Source organism: Chiloscyllium punctatum, chromosome 1 (assembly GCF_047496795.1).
Source record: "Chiloscyllium punctatum isolate Juve2018m chromosome 1, sChiPun1.3, whole genome shotgun sequence".
NCBI lineage: Eukaryota > Metazoa > Chordata > Chondrichthyes > Orectolobiformes > Hemiscylliidae > Chiloscyllium > Chiloscyllium punctatum.
This window is the reverse complement of record NC_092739.1, coordinates 155910117-155926148: the sequence shown is the minus strand read 5'-3', so window position 1 is coordinate 155926148 and position 16032 is coordinate 155910117. Positions and strand designations below refer to the sequence as shown.

General features: G+C 44.5%; 1 protein-coding gene across 1 annotated transcript in view; it reads right to left on the bottom strand.

Annotated features, from left to right (window-relative positions):
* adissp (adipose secreted signaling protein) overlaps positions 1-16032 on the bottom strand; it is a 150274-nt gene that overhangs the window by 94166 nt on the left and 40076 nt on the right. The window contains exon 2 of the mRNA XM_072577315.1: positions 4504-4637. Coding sequence (XP_072433416.1) covers positions 4504-4637 — 134 coding nt within the window. The remainder of the gene's footprint in view (positions 1-4503; positions 4638-16032) is intronic.

Sequence of the window (16032 nt, the reverse complement as noted above, 5' to 3'; positions counted from 1 at the left end):
ACACGGGGAGAATGTGCAAACTCCACACAGTCAGTCGCCTGAGGTGGGAATTGAACCCAGGTCTCTGGCGCTGTGAGGCAGCAGTGCTAACCACTGTGCTGCCCAACTAATGGGACTATGACGACTTTACATTGTATTCTTCTCAGAAACAACAAATCAACTTGCACTGTCTCAATCCAAAAAAATAAAATCGCACTATTGAAGTTGTTGGGGTATATTCGCCGAGCTGGGAAATTGGTTTGCAGACGTTGAGCCCTATCTAGGTGTCATCTGCAGTGCTGTGGAGCCTCCTATGAAGCGCTACTGTACTGTCGGTCAGAATTTATTTGGTTTCGTTCCCACTGCTTCTGGTTGTTCATAGCAGCAGTCGGTATATTGGTCCTGGTCAATGTGTTTATGGATGGAGTCCATAAATGAGTGCCACGTCAAAACTAACTGCGATGCAGAAGGGAATTAACAAGCTTGCACAAACTAACAAATCTAAAATAAACAAGAATTCTCAACTCAACATTTGATGACCTTTCATTAGAACTCTATTTTTCCTTCTGCAGATGATGCCTAGAATCTTTGAATCCCAACAGTGCCATTCGGCCCTTCGAGTCTACACTGACCCTCTGAAGAGTATCCCACCAAAAACTAGCCCCATAATCCCACATTTCCGGTTGCCAATCCACTTAACCTGCACGCCTTTGGACTGTGGGAGGAAACCTGCACAGACATGCAAACTCCATACAGACAGTCACCCAAGGGTGGAATTGAACCCTGGCACTATGAGGGAGCAGGGCTAACCACTGAGCCACCAGGACAGACAGAACCATTAAGTATTGCCATTGCATTTTTTTTTCAAAAAAAAGAAATTCCACTCCCTTGTGTAATCCCTGGAAGCAGGCTGGTACGGAGGGTACAAGGGGAAGAGAAAGACCATGTTTGTAAGAATAAAAACACATACATGGTTAAATGAAAATGCAGTTAAAGTCACAGATGTACAGCAAGTAAAAACAGACCCTTCAGTCCAACTGATCCATGCCAACCAGATATCCTAAATTAATCTAGTCCCATTTGCCAGCATTTGGCCCATATCACTCTAAACCCTTCTTATTCATATACCCATCCAGATGCCTTTTAAATGTTGTAACTGTACCAGCCTCCATTACTTCTTCTGGCAGCTCATTTCATACATGCACCACCCTCTGCGTGGAAAAAAAAGTTGTTCCTTTTAAAGCTTTCCCCTCTCACCCTAAACCTATGCCCTCTGGTTTTGGACTCGCCCACCCCAGGGAAAGGGTCTTGAGTATTCACCCTATCCATACCCCTCATGGATTTCATAAACCTCTATAAAAAGGTCATCCCTCAGCCTCCAATACTCCAGGGAAAATAGCTCCAGCCTATTCAGTCTCTCCCTACAGCTCAACCCCTCCAAACCTGGCAACATCCTTGTTATTCTTTTCTGCACCATTTCGAGTTTAACAACACTGGGATAACCTGTTTCCCTTCTAATATATTGGCAAGATTTTCTGCAGAAGAGGCTTTAATGACTCAAAGGTGATGCATTGACTCTCCTTACACATTACAATGTGTACATTAATCACTCAAAACCGCATGGCAATTATTTAGCTCACTCTGTCAGTCAGACCAGTGGAATTGAAAGAACAACAGACACACCAAATTCAATCACTACCACCTTCATTTACACAGCACCCTTAAGGTAGGTAAACATCAAGACCTACTTCTGGAAGGTATTGTAATCCTGCAAAATGAGACACTAAGCAATAACAGAGGTATTGGTGCAAAAAACCAAAACAAATATACAGTCAAAGAGGCAGATTTTAAGGAACACCTTAATGGAGCCCATGGTTTTACAGCAGAAAATTCCAGAACTGAAGGGATCAGCAACTCATAATAGAAGTCAAAAATTTGGGACACAGATATCTTGGAGGATAGTTGGGCTGGAAGAGGTTATAGAGCAGGGGCGAGGTCATGAGAAATCAAAAGGAACAGGTTGAGTTTTTTTTTAAAAATCAAGGCACAACTTAACCAGAACGCAAATGCAAGTCAGTCAGTGAGAATAGGGATGCTGTGGGAATGGGACTTGGCACAAGTTTTGGAAAGCTCTAGATTATACAGGTCAGCCTGGTGTGAATTGGAAGTGTCCAGTTCGTTCATGCAAAGGCATGAATAGGAGGGTTTCAGTGTCAAACAGCTGATGCAGTCTCCAGGGTCAAAAGGCTGTGGGTTCAAGCACCACTCCAGCAATGAAATGGGCCTTTGGAGATATTCTAGGGGAAAAAAGAGGAGAGGGCGCACGAGAGAGAGAGAGTGAAAAACCGAGGACAGAGAGAGACAGAGAAAAAAAAAGACAGGAAAGAGGGAGTGAAAAAGCGATGAAAGAGAGGAGGGCGAGAAAAGAGAAGAGGATAACGAGAGTAAAAAAGAAAAGGAGAGAAGCAAAAGAGAAAAGAGATAGTGAGAGAAAAGCGGAGGGGGAGAGAGAGCATCCGAGAACTCTGTGGGAAGCTAGAGAAGTGATTGCTGGGCCGCTTGCTGAGATATTTGTATCATCGATGGTCACAGGTGAGGTGCCAGAAGACTGGAAGTTGGCAAACGTGGTGCCACTGTTGAAGGGTGGTAAGGACAAGCCAGGGAACTATAGACCGGTGAACCTGACCTCAGTGGTGGGCAAGTTGTTGGAGGGAATCCTGAGGGACAGGATGTACATGTATGTGGAAAGGCAAGGACTGATTAGGGATAGTCAACATGGCTTTGTGCATGGGAAATCATGTCTCACAAACTTGATTGAGTTTTTTGAAGAAGTAACAAAGAAGATTGATGATCTACATGGACTTCAGTAAGGCGTTCGACAAGGTTCCCCATGGGAGACTGATTAGCAAGGTTAGATATCATGGAATACAAGGAGAACTAGCCATTTGGATACAGAACTGGCTCAAAGGTAGAAGACAGAGGGTGGTGGTGGAGGGTTGTTTTTCAGACTGGAGGCCTGTGACCAGTGGAGTGCCACAAGGATCGGTGCTGGGCCCTCTACTTTTTGTCATTTACATAAATGATTTGGACGCAAGCATAAGAGGTACAGTTAGTAAGTTTGCAGATGACACCAAAATTGGAGGTGTAGTGGGCAGTGAAGAGGGTTACCTCAGATTACAACAGGATCTGGACCAGATGGGCCAATGGGCTGAGAAGTGGCAGATGGAGTTTAATTCAGATAAATGAGGTGCTGCACTTTGGGAAAGCAAATCTTAGCAGGACTTATACTCTTGATGGTAAGGTCCTCGGGAGAGTTGTTGAACAAAGAGACGTAGGAGTGCAGGTAGATAGGATAGTGAAGAACGTGTTTGGTATGCTTTCCTTTATTGGTCAGAGTATTGAGTACAGGAGTTGGGAGGTCATGTTGCAGCTGTACAGGACATTGGTTAGGCCACTCTTGGAATATTGCGTGCAAATCTGACCTCCTTCCTATCGGAAACATGTAGTGAAACATGAAAGGGTTCAGAAAAGATTTACAAGGATGTTACCAGGGTTGGAGGATCTGAGCTGTAGGCTTAGGCTGAACAGGCTGGGGCTGTTTTCCCTGGAGCTTCGGAGGCTGAGGGGTGACCTTATAGAGGTTTACAAAATTATGAGGGGCATGGATAGGGTAAATAAACAAAGTTGTTTCCCTGGGGTCAGGGTGTCCAGAACTAGAGGGCATAGATTTAGGGTGAGAGGGGAAAGATATAAAAGAAACCTAAGGGGCAACTTTTTCACGCAGAGGATGGTACGTGTATGGAATGAGCTGCCAGAGGAAGTGGTGGAGGCTGGTACAATTGCAACATTTAAGAGGCATCTGGATGGGTATATGAATAGGAAGAGTTTGGAGGGATATGGGCCGGGTGCTGGCAGGTGAGACTAGATTGGGTTGGAATATCTGGTTGGCATGGACGGGCTGGACCGAAGGGTCAGTTTCCATGCTGTACGTCTCTATGACTCTAAAAAGACACAAATTTAGAGAAGAAAGAAAGAAATGGGGGGGATTGGGGTGTGTGAAGGGAGAGAGCAAACTGTAGAAGGGCTTATCTGTGCAAGCTGTTACAGTGTTGCTGAATCTAACTTCCACAGCGTGAGCAAACAGTCCCACTGTCACTGTTTAAAATTGCGAAATTCTGAGGCGTGGAAGAGATCAGAATAGTAAACAGAAAACCATGGGGGTTTATCTGAAGCTTCAGGACTGTAAATGATCATGATGAAATCCTCACGCAGTACCACACCCAAGGACGCAGCAGAGCAATCATGGTCCCTACGAATAGGGGTTGGGAGGGAGGTAGCTGGGAAAACCTCCAGGAGGTAAAAGGCAGCAGACGCCAAGAGATAGACCCAGAGTTCACCCTGTACTGCCCCCCCAACTCCTCTCAATGCAACCAATGACAGTTAACAAATGCAAGTGACACCCACAACCCAAGACCAACGATTTTAAAATCAACACATCGCGTGTTTAAATTGCCGCGGTCTCACCTTCACTAAGAAGCTGCCATCTTCCTCTTGGGTCACCATGACAATAGAATCATGTAATTTCTCTTCAAAGTGAACGTGATTGGCTGCTCCCTCCTCAGGGCCAAAGTGAACAGCTCCTGCTTTGGGCCTTACACCTGGAGAAGCAAAGGCACAGAAATGGAGGAATTTACCACAACAACTACAGCAGGGGAGGGAGAAAGATTAACCATTAACCCCCTCCACCACCCTTCAGCACTAAACTGAGAGCAATGCCACTGTGGGTGAGCATGACAGCTCGCCTCCTGCACAACCCATCCTAGGAAATACTGAATGAAAAGGGGATCGCACCATCTTAAGTTGTGCTGTGAAATTTTTGAGAAAAAAATACTTTTAATCCATTCCAAGCTAAGTAGGATGGAACATGAGTAGTTCAATGGGAGTTCATCACATTTCCCCCAAGGCAAGATGGAACGGTTACAAAGAAATAGTTGAGAAATGGCACGGAGCATTAGATAAATTCAACAGAACATTAAATAAACTGCACATTAAATATGAAACACACACATCTTGATTTTTGTGGAAGAGTGGTGTGAAGAGATAAAGTCACAGGCATTTTACAGCATGGACAGAGGCCCTTTGGCCTATTGTGACCGTGCTGGTTCTTAAACATTTCTCTATTCTAATCACGTTTTTCCAGTACTTGGCCTGTAGCCTGGTATGCAGTGATGTTTTAAGTGTTTATCTAAATAGCTGTTAAATGCCTCAAGGGTTCCTGCTCTTTCAGACAGTGAGCTGTAGATACCAACAAGACCCCTGAGGAAAACACTTTTTTTTTTCCCCCTCAAATACTCCCGAAACCTCCTGTTCCTTGTCGTAAATTTATATCCACTGGTCATCGACTCATCTAAGCAGAAAGGTTTCTCCCAAGCTACCCTGCCTAAGTCCCTTAATTTTTTTTTAAGCATCGATCAGATCCCACCCCCTTCAGCCTTCTCCATTCCAAAGAAAATAAACATCGCTGAATCATTCCATCCCAGGCAATATCCTGGTCAAACAAAAACTGAAGTTGCAAGAGAGGCTCAGCAGGTTTGGCAGCATTTGTGGAGAGAAATCAAAGTTTCAGGTCTGGCGACCCTTCCTCAGAACTGATGTTATTTAGGAAAATGTCGGTTTATGTGCAGAAGATAGGCTGGTTGGCGGGGGATAGAGGTTGGTAAGAAGTAAAGGTAGGGATAGAGTCCAGAGAAAAAAGGACATTTACAGAGACAAAGGAGTCGGTAAGAATCTGGTTGGGAGGGTGAATGGCTGTTAGTGGCTAACAATGGGTCTTGTGGTGTATGGGGCTGGGGCCTCAGACAGGGGGAGTTTCAGGCCTAAAGTCCGAATAGTCCCAGAAGATATAGAGGAAAGGATAGCAAAGATGATTCTCGATAGGAGAAAGAGAGGCAGGGTAGTTGTCATGGGGGACTTCAACTATCCAAATATAGATGGGTCAGTTTTTGTCCAGTGTGTGCAGGAGGGCTTCCTGACACAGTATGTAGGCAGGCCTACAAGGGGCGAAGCCACTTTAGATTTAGTACTGGGTATCGAGCCTGGCCAGGAGCTAGATTTGGAAGTAAGCGATCACAATTCTGTCAGGTTTACTTTAGTGATGGAAAGGGATAGGTGTACTCCACCCAGCAAGAGTTACAGCTGGGGGAAGGGAAATTACAAAGAAATTAGGAAAGATTTAGGAAGCGTATAATGGGGAAGGAAAATGCAGGGGATGAGCACATTAAAAATGTGAAGCTTATTCAAGGAAAAGCTCCTGTGTGTCCTAGATAAGTATGTACCTGTCAGGCAGGGAGGAAGATATAGAATGCGTGAGCTGTGGTTTATTAAGGAAGTTGAATCCCTGGTCAAGAAGAAGAAGAAGGCTTATGTTAGGACAAATTGTGAAAACTCAGTTAGGGCACTTGAGGGTTACAAGGAAGTCAGGAAAGACCTAAAAAGAGAGCTCAGAAGAGCCAGGAGGAGACATGAGAAGTTGCTGGCGGATAGGATCAGGGTTAACCCTAAGGCTTTCCATAGGTATGTCAGGAATAAAAGAATGACGAGAGTTAAATTAGGGACACTCAAGGATAACAGTGGGAAGTTGTGTGTGGAGTCACAGGACATAGGGGAAGCACTAAATAAATATTTTTCGACAGTGTTCACTATAGTAAATGAAAATGTTGGCGAGGAAGATACAGAGATACTTGCATCTAGACTAGAAGAGATTGAGGTTCACAAGGAAGAGGTATTAGAAATACTGCAGAGTGTGAAAATAGACAGGTCCTCTGGGCCGGATGGGATCTATCCTAGGATCCTCTGGGAAGCAAGGGAAGAGATTGCCAAACCTTTGGCATTGATCTTCAAATCATCATTGTCTACAGGAATAGTGCCTGAGGACTGGAGGATAGCAAACGTGATTCCCTTGTTCAAAAAGGTTGTAGAGACAACCCTGGTAATTACAGACCAGTGAGTCTCACTTCAGTTGTTGGTAAAGTGTTGGAAAAGGTTATAAGAGATAGGATTTATAACCATCCAGAAAAGAATAATCTGATCAGGGACAGTCAGCACGGTTTTGTGAAGGGTAGGTTGTGCCTAACGAATCTTATTGAGCTTTTTGACAAAGTGACCAATCAGGTAGATGAGAGTAAACCAGTTGATGTGGTGCATATGGATTTCAGCAAGGCGTTCGATAAAGGTTCCCTACAGTCGGCTATTATACAAAATGTGGAGGAATGGGATTGTGGGAGACATAGCAGTTTGGATCAGTAATTGGCTTACTGAAAGAAAACAGAGGGTTGTAGTTGATAGAACATGTTCATCTTGGTGTCCACTTACCAGCGGTGTACCGCAAGGGTCAGTGTTGGGTCCACTGCTGTTCGTCATTTTTATAAATGACCTGGATGAGGGCTTAGAAGGGTGGGTTAGTAAATTTGCGGACGACACTAAGGTTGGTGGAGTTGTGGATAGTGATGAAGGAAGGATGTAGTAGGTTGCATAGAGACATAGATAGGATGCAGAGCTGGGCTGAGGGGTAGCAAATGGAGTTTAATGTGGATAAGTGTGAGGTGATACACTTTGGACGGAGTAATCGGAATGCAAAGTACTGGGCTAATGGTAAGATTCTTGGGAGTGCAGATGAGCAGAGAGATCTTGGTGTCCATGTACACAGATCCCTCAAAAGTTGCCACCCAGATTGACAGGGTTGTTGAGGGTTGTTAAGAAGGCATACAGTGTTTTGACCTTTATTAATAGAGGGATTGAGTTCCGGAACCAGGAGGTTATGCTGCAACTGTACAAAGCTCTGGTATGGCCACACTTGGAGTATTGTGTACAGTTCTGGTCACCGCATTATAAGAAGGATGTGGAAGCTTTGGAAAGGGTGCAGAGGAGATTTACTAGGATGTTGCCTGGTATGGAAGGAATGTCTTACGAGGAAAGGCTGAGGGCCTTGAGGCTGTTCTCATTAGAAAGAAGGAGGTAGAGAGGTGACTTAATAGAGACATACAAGATAATCAGAGGGTTCAATAGGGTGGACAGGGAGAGCCTTCTTTCAGGCAAGGGGACAGCAAACATGAGGGGACACAACTTTAAAGTGAGGGGAGACAGGTATAAGATAGATGTCTGAGGTAGTTTCTTTATTCACAGAGTAGTAAGGGTATGGAATGCTTTGCCTGCATCGATAGTAGATTTGCCAACTTTAAGCGCATTTAAGTCATCATTGGACAGGCATATGGATGTACACAGAATAGTGTCGGTGGGATGGGCTTCAGATTAGTATGACAGGGCGGTGAAACATCGAGGGCCGAAGGGCCTGTACTGCCCTGTAATGTTCTACATTCTATATAAAAGTTATTGAACTCGATTTTGAGTCTGGAGGGCTGCAGGGACTCAAAGTGGAAAATGAGGTAGAGAGTCTCCTCTGTGTTCCTTGTAGACCAACAGCATCCTTCCTTTAGTGTGGTGACCAGAACAGAACACAGTGCTCTAGCTATGGTCAAACCACAAATACATCCACCTCCAACACAATCCCTTTGCTCCTGTATTCAATCCTTTGATTGATATAGGGAAATATTCAGTATGCCTTTTTAACCACTTTATTTTTCTATCCTGTAGTCTTCATTGATGCAGGGACATGCACGAGCTGTTTCTCTCTCTGCACAGACCTGCTGAGTTTCTCCACGCTTGCGGTCAGATATTAACCCTGGATGAAAGAAGTCTGAGCCAAGTTCTTCATTTCAATAGCTAGCATTCCCTTTGGAGATGGTCTTGAGACACCTTTGAGGGATATCAGGTGCCCCTTAGGATTGTTCAAAAGCAGACATAAATGCACGTTAAAAGTGCATGAAGTGATCGGAACTGTCAAAAAAAAAGGACATACATAAATGCCTGATGAAGAGCTTGTGCTCAAAGTCGATTCTCCTGCTCCTCGAATGCTGCCTGACCCGCTGTGCTTTTCCAGCACCACAATCTTCAACTCTAATCTCCAGCAGCTGCAGTGCTCACTTTCTCCCAATGAGTTCAGCAACGCTAACAGCAGCCATTTACAAAACTAACCCTGGTGTTTGCTGACATAATGGAAATTGGAAGAAATCTCTCACAGTAACCAAAATCAGAAATTGCTGGGATAATTCTAAAGAAAGGTCAGTGGACCCAAAACGTTAACTCTGATAGATGCTGACAGTCTTGCTGAGCTTTCCCAACAATTTCTGTTTTCCAGCATCCAGAGTTCTTTCGGGGTTTCTATTCAACAGTGGGATGTTAAATACTCAGGGAGATCTCATATGCCCAGTCCAAATTTCTTAATGCTCCACAATGCTGGTATCAAACTTGGCGCCAAAATGCTACTGCTTTAAGACAATTGCAGATTATACCAGAATCTCGAAGAGGAAAAGCCTTCTTACCCAATGTGTGATTGGCATTTGAAAAGCACGCCCTGACAGGGTGGAAACAGAATCAACAGCAGCCTTCAAAAGGGATTGGGATGAATACAAAAATGATAAAAAGGAGGTGGAGAAAGAGGAAAGTGAATGGGACTAAATGGGTTACCCACTGAACATTCCTCATGAACTGCTTATGCCCGAAACCACAACTCTCCTGCTCCTCGGATGCCACCTGACCTGTTGTACTTTTCCAGCACTACACTTTTTGACTCTGATCTCCACATCCGCAGTCGTCACTTTCTCCTTGACCTCTGAAAGAGCCACCAAGGACCTGCTGGGCCGAATGGCCTCTTCCTACACAATATGAACCGGTAATTCTGCGACTGCCAACACACAGGTTGCTCAACCCCAACCTCCGTCACCATTGTTCAGAGATGGATTACAAATGTTTTCTAATTGACCTGTTCAGACATGTTTTTACATGCCGCTGGAGCAGGTGGGACTTGAACCCAGGCCTGCTGTAAGGTGACAACTCAGTCAACCGATTCACAAACACGGGCCTACTTAGCACACCCACCCAAGCTTGGAGCTCCACTCTGTCAGGCCACCTTTCACTACACCACTCCCAGCGATTAAACAGAGCTTAGTAGAAGTAGGAGTGGGCCATTCAGCCCTCGGAGTCTATACAACCGTAAGACATAGAAGCAGAAATTAGGCCATTCAGCCCACAGAGTCTGCTCCACCATTCAATCATGGTGATAAGTTTGTCAACCCCATTCTCCTGCTTTCTCTCCATTACCCTTGATCCTCTTGATACTCAAGAAACCTATCTCTGTCTTAAATATACAGAATGACCTGGCCTCCACAGCCTTCTGTGGCAGGGAATTCCATAGAATCATCACTTTCTAGCTGAAGATGTTTCTCCTTATCTACGTTCTAAAAGGTCTTCCCTTTACTCTAAGGCTGTGCCCTTGGGTCCTACCTCCTACCAATCCAAACATCTTCCCAACATCTGCTCTTTTCAGTCAATTCGGTTTTTTGTACATTTCATTTAGATCCCCCATATCTTTCTAAACTCTATCGAGTATAAACCCAGAATTCTCAAACGTTCCTCATATGTTAAGCTTTTCATCCCTAGGACCATTCTCGTGAGCCTCCTCTGAACATGCTCCAGGGTCAGTACATCCTTCCTGAGATATGGGGCCCAAAACTGCACACAACACTCCAAGTGTGAGATTGTGGCTGATTTTCTATCCCTAAACTATTACCCCTACTAACACTGTTCATTTATGCTTTTTTCCCCACAGAGAAATCCATTGATTTCCAATTTAAACGCACTCAATCATGGAGCTTCCACGGTCCTCAGGCAGAGAATTCTTAAGATTCACCACCCTCTGAATGAACAAAGTCTTCCTCAGTACAATTCCAAATGACCCCTTATTTGGAGACCAGACCCCCGGTTCTTGATCTCAGAATTAACCCAGAATACTTCAAAGTGGAAAAACCAAACAAACATCCACTCTCCCGGAATTTTGTCTGGATAGAACTTACATTTATAGGCAGCTTTGATGTGGTAAAGCATCTTAAGATGCTCCATGAAAAAGTGAGCAGCTAAATTGAACTGAGGTACAGCTTGCTGTACAGGTTTTTGAGGATGTTGTGTGTAGCAGAGATAAAGGAGAACCAGTGAATATGGTATATTTGGATTAATCAGATGGGTTTCCATAAAGTTCCAAACAGGAAGTTGGAAATAAAATTAGGGCACATGGGATTTGCAGAATATATTGGATGGACAAATGGTTATTAGAGATTAAGAATAAAGAAACCAAACCATTCTCAGGATGATAGGCTGTAACTCGTGAGCTATGAAGAGAGGTTGAATAGATTAGGATTATTTTCATTCGAAAGACGGAGGTTAAGGGGGTACCTGATTGAGGTCTACAAAATCATGGGAGGTATCAATATGATGGATAGCAAGAAGCTTTCTCCCCCAGAGCGGGGGACTCAATTACTGGGGGTCACAAGTTCAAATCGAGAGAAAAAAAGTTTAGGGGACATATGCGTGGAAATCTCCTTACACAGAGGGTGGTGATGCCTGGAACACGTTGGCAGAGGTGGTGGTAGAAGGGGCACATAGCATTTTTTAAGATGTATCGAGACAGATACATGAATGGGCAGGGAGCAGAGGGATACAGATCCTTATAAAGTAAGCGACAGGTTTAGATAGAGGATCTGGATCAGCGCAGGCTTGGAGGGCCAAAGGGCCTGTCCCTGTGCTGTAATTTTCTTTGTTCTACCACCAGAATCAGTGCTAGGTCCACTACGGTTTGCAAAACGTGTGTAGAAATTATTAGGATGCAGGGTCCAACTGTAATATTTCCAAATTTGTGCAAGACAGCAAATTGGGTGGGAATGCAAATTGTGATGCGAGGTGGATTTAAGGAGACTTGGGCAGGCGAGTGAATGAGCCAGAAGATGGCTAATGGCATATAATGTGAGTTAGTGAGAAGTTATTCACGTTGGCTAAAAAGAACAGAAAGACAGAAGGTTTCTGAACTACAGAGAGGGAACTAGGGAAGCGCAGGAGTCCAAAAGGGACCTGGTGCCCTTGTCCATGAATCACTAAAAGTTCACATGCAATCTGGTCACCCTGCAATAGGGAGGATGTTATTAAACTAGAAAGGGTGAGACAAAGGATTTACAATGGTGTTACAGAGACTTGGGGGGGGGGGGGGGGGGATGTTAATTATAAGGAGAGGCTGGATTGGCTGGGACTTTTATTCCCTGGAGCAAAGGAGGCTGAGGGTTAATAGAACATAGAACAATAGAACAATACAGCTCAGAACGGGCCCTTCGGTCCTCGATGTTGCGCCAACTTGTGAACTATTCTCAGCTCGTCCCCCTACACTATCCCAAAATCATCCATGTGCTTATCTAAGGATTGTTTAAATCTCCCAAATGTAGCTGAGTTGACTACATTAGCAGGTAGGGCATTCCATGCCCTTACCACTCTCTGGGTAAAGAACTTTCCTCTGACACCTGTCTTAAATCTATCACCCCTCAATTTGTAGTTATGCCCTCTCGTACAAGCTGACGTCATCATCCTAGGAAAAAGTATTTCACGGTCTACCCTATCTAATCCTCTGATCATCTTGTATGTCTCTATCAAATCCCCCCTTAGCCTTCTTTTTTCCAATGAAAACAGACCCAAGTCTCTCAGCCTTTCCTCATAAGACCTTCCCTCTAGACCAGGCAACATCCTGGTAAATCTCCTCTGCACCTTTTCCAATGCTTCCACATCCTTCCCGAAATATGGGGACCAGAACTGTACACAATATTCCAAGTGTGGCCGCACCAGCATTTTGTATAGTTGCAGCATGATATTACGGCTCCGGAACTCAATCCCTCTACCAATGAAACCTAACACACCATATGACTTCTTCACAGCACTATCCTCCTGGGTGGCAACTTTCAGGGATCTATGTACATGGACTCCAAGATCCCTCTGCACATCCACACTACCAAGAATCTTTCCATTGACCCAGTATTCTGCCTTCCTGCTATTCTTCCCAAAGTGCACCACCTCACATTTAGCTGCATTGAACTCCATTTGCCACCTCTCAGCCCAATTCTGCAGTTTATCCAAGTCTCCCTGCAACCTGTAACATTCTTCCAAACTGTCCACTACTCCACCGACTTTAGTGTCATCTGCAAATTTACTAATCCATCCACCTATGCCTGCATCTAAAAGTCATTTATAAAAATAACAGCAGTGGTCCCAACACAGATCCTTGTGGCACACTAGTAACTGGACTCCAGGCTGAATATTTTCCATCAGCCACCACACGCTGCCTTCTTTCAGAAAGCCAGTTTCTAATCTAAACTGCTAAATCACCCTCAATTCTAGGCCTCTGCACTTTCTCCAACAGCCTACCATGTGGAACCTTATCAAAGGCTTTACTGAAGTCCATGTATACCACGTCAACTGCCCTACCCTCATCTACATACTTGGTCACCTTCTCAAAAAACTCAATGGAGGCTTGTGAGACATGACCTGCCCTTGACAAAACCATGTTGACTATCTGAAATCAAATTGTTGCTTGCTGGATAATTATAAATCTTATCTCTTATAATCCTTTCCAAAACCTTTCCTACAACAGAAGTAAGGCTCACTGATCTATAATTACCTGGGTCATCTCTGCTGCCCTTCTTGAACAAGGGCACAACATTTGCAATCCTCCAGTCCTCAGGTACTAAACCCGTAGACAATGACAACTCAAATATCAAAGCCAATGGCTCTGCTATCTCCTCCCTAGCTTCCCAGATAATCCTCGGATAAATCCCATCCGGCCCAGGGGATTTATCAATTCTAGAAGGAGTGAAAGTAGACAACACCTGTGTGTAACTAACCTCGATCCTTTCTAGTCTAATATCTCGTACCTCATTCCTCTCCTCTACAATATTCTCCTTTTCCTGAGTGAACACCGATGAGAAATGTTCATTTAGCACCTCTCTGATCTCTACAGGGTCCACTCTCAACTTCCCACTTCTGTCTTTGACTGGCCCTATTCCTACCCTAATCATCCCTTTATTCCTCACATACCTATAGAATAAAGGAGAACCCTAAAGCTTTCTATTTGCTAAAGACTGCTCATGTCCTCTCTTTGCTCTTCTGGACTCTTTAAATCCTTCTTAGCTGATCTGTAACTCTCCATCGTGTCATCTGTACCATCTTGCCTCATCAACACATAAGCCTTCTTCTTCTTAACAAGAGATGCAGTTTCAGTAGTAAACCATGATTTCCTTACCTTAATCACTTCCTCTCTGCCTGACAGGGACATACCTATCAAGGACATGCAATATTTGTTCCTTAAACCAGCTCCACATTTCAATAGTCAGCATCCCCTGCATTTTGCTACCCCATTCTATGCATCCTAATTCTTGCCTAATCTGATTATAATTGCCTTGCCCCATCGATAACTCTTGACCTGCGGCATGCACCTATCCCTTTCCATCACTAAACTAACCGTAACTGAATTATGGTCACTCTCTCCAAAGTGCTCACCTACAACGAAATCAAACACCTGGCCTGGTTCATTACTAAGCACCAGATCCAGTGTGGCCTCCCCTCTTGTCAGCCCTTGCTGTGTCAGGAAACCCTTCTATACACATTGGACAAAAACTGATCCATCTGACATACTAGAGGTATAACATTTCCAGTCAATGTTGGGGAAGTTAAAGTCCCTCATAATGACCACCTTGTTCCTTTCACTCCTACTCAGAATAATTTTACTAATTCTCTCTTCCACATCCCTGGAACTCTGCTGAGGCCTATAAAAAACTCCAAGCAGTGTGACCTCTCTTGTCCTGTTTCTAACCTCAGCCCACACTACCTCAGTAGACGAGTCCTCATCAAAAATTCTCTCAGCCACCATTATACTATCTTTGACTAACAAGGCAATGCCTCCCCCTCTTTTAACACCTTGCCTGTTTTTAATGAAAGATCTAAACCCTGGAACCTGCAACATCCATTCCTCACCCCTGCTCGATCCATGTCTCTGAAATGGCCACAACATCGAAGTCGCAGGTGCCTATCCATGCTGCAAGCTCACCTACCTTATTTCGGATACTTCTGGCGTTGAAGTAGACACATTTCAAACCAGTTTGCTGTCTGCCAGTACATTCCTGTGACCCTGAAATCTTGTCCCTGTCCTTCCTGCTCTCATTCTCCTGTGCACTGCAATTACAACTCCGGTTCCCATCCCTCCCTCTGAGCAAGTTTAAACCCACCCAAATAGCACCAGCAAATTTCCCACCCAGGATATTGGTAGCTCTCTGGTTCAAGTGAAGACCGTCCTGTTTGTACAAGTCTCACCTGCTGCAGAATGAGCCCCAATTATCCAAAAACCTGAAACCCTCCCTCCTGCACCATCCTTGCAGCCATGCGTTTAGCTGATATCTCTCCCTATTCCTTGCCTCACTAATCACTTGACACGGGTAACAATTCAGAGATAACAACTCTTTGTTCAAGCTCTCAGTTTGCACCCTAGCACCCTGAAATCCTGCCTTACATCCCTATCCCTCTTTCTACCTATATCATTGGTATCTACATGGACAACGACTGGAGGCTGGTCACTGTGTCCTTTCAGGACCCCAAAGATACCTTTATAGGAGGTTTATAAAATCATGAGGGGCCTACATTATCCAAGGTCTTTTCCCCCCAAGGCAAAAACTAGAGGGCAGAGGTTTAAGGTGAGGGGGAAAGATTTAGAAGGGACTGGAGGGGCAACTGCTAAACACAGAGGGCAGTGTGTTATATTGAATGAGCTGCTAGAAGATGCAGGTACAATTACAATGTTTAAAAGACATTTGAACAGATACATGGATAAGAAAGGTTTAGAGGGATATGGGCCAAATGGAGTCAAGTGGGTCTAGTTCAGTTTAGGAAACCTGGTTGGCATGGAGGAGTTGGGCTGAAGGGCCTGTTTCCGTGTTGTAGGTCTCTACCGATGCAGCAAGCAATTATGTAATGCACATCCTAAGAATTCACTTCAAGGGGATTTGAGTGCATCATGCAGCAGTTGTATGGAGAGAAAGAGAAAGGGAGGACTGCAGATGCAGGAGATCGGAGTCGAAA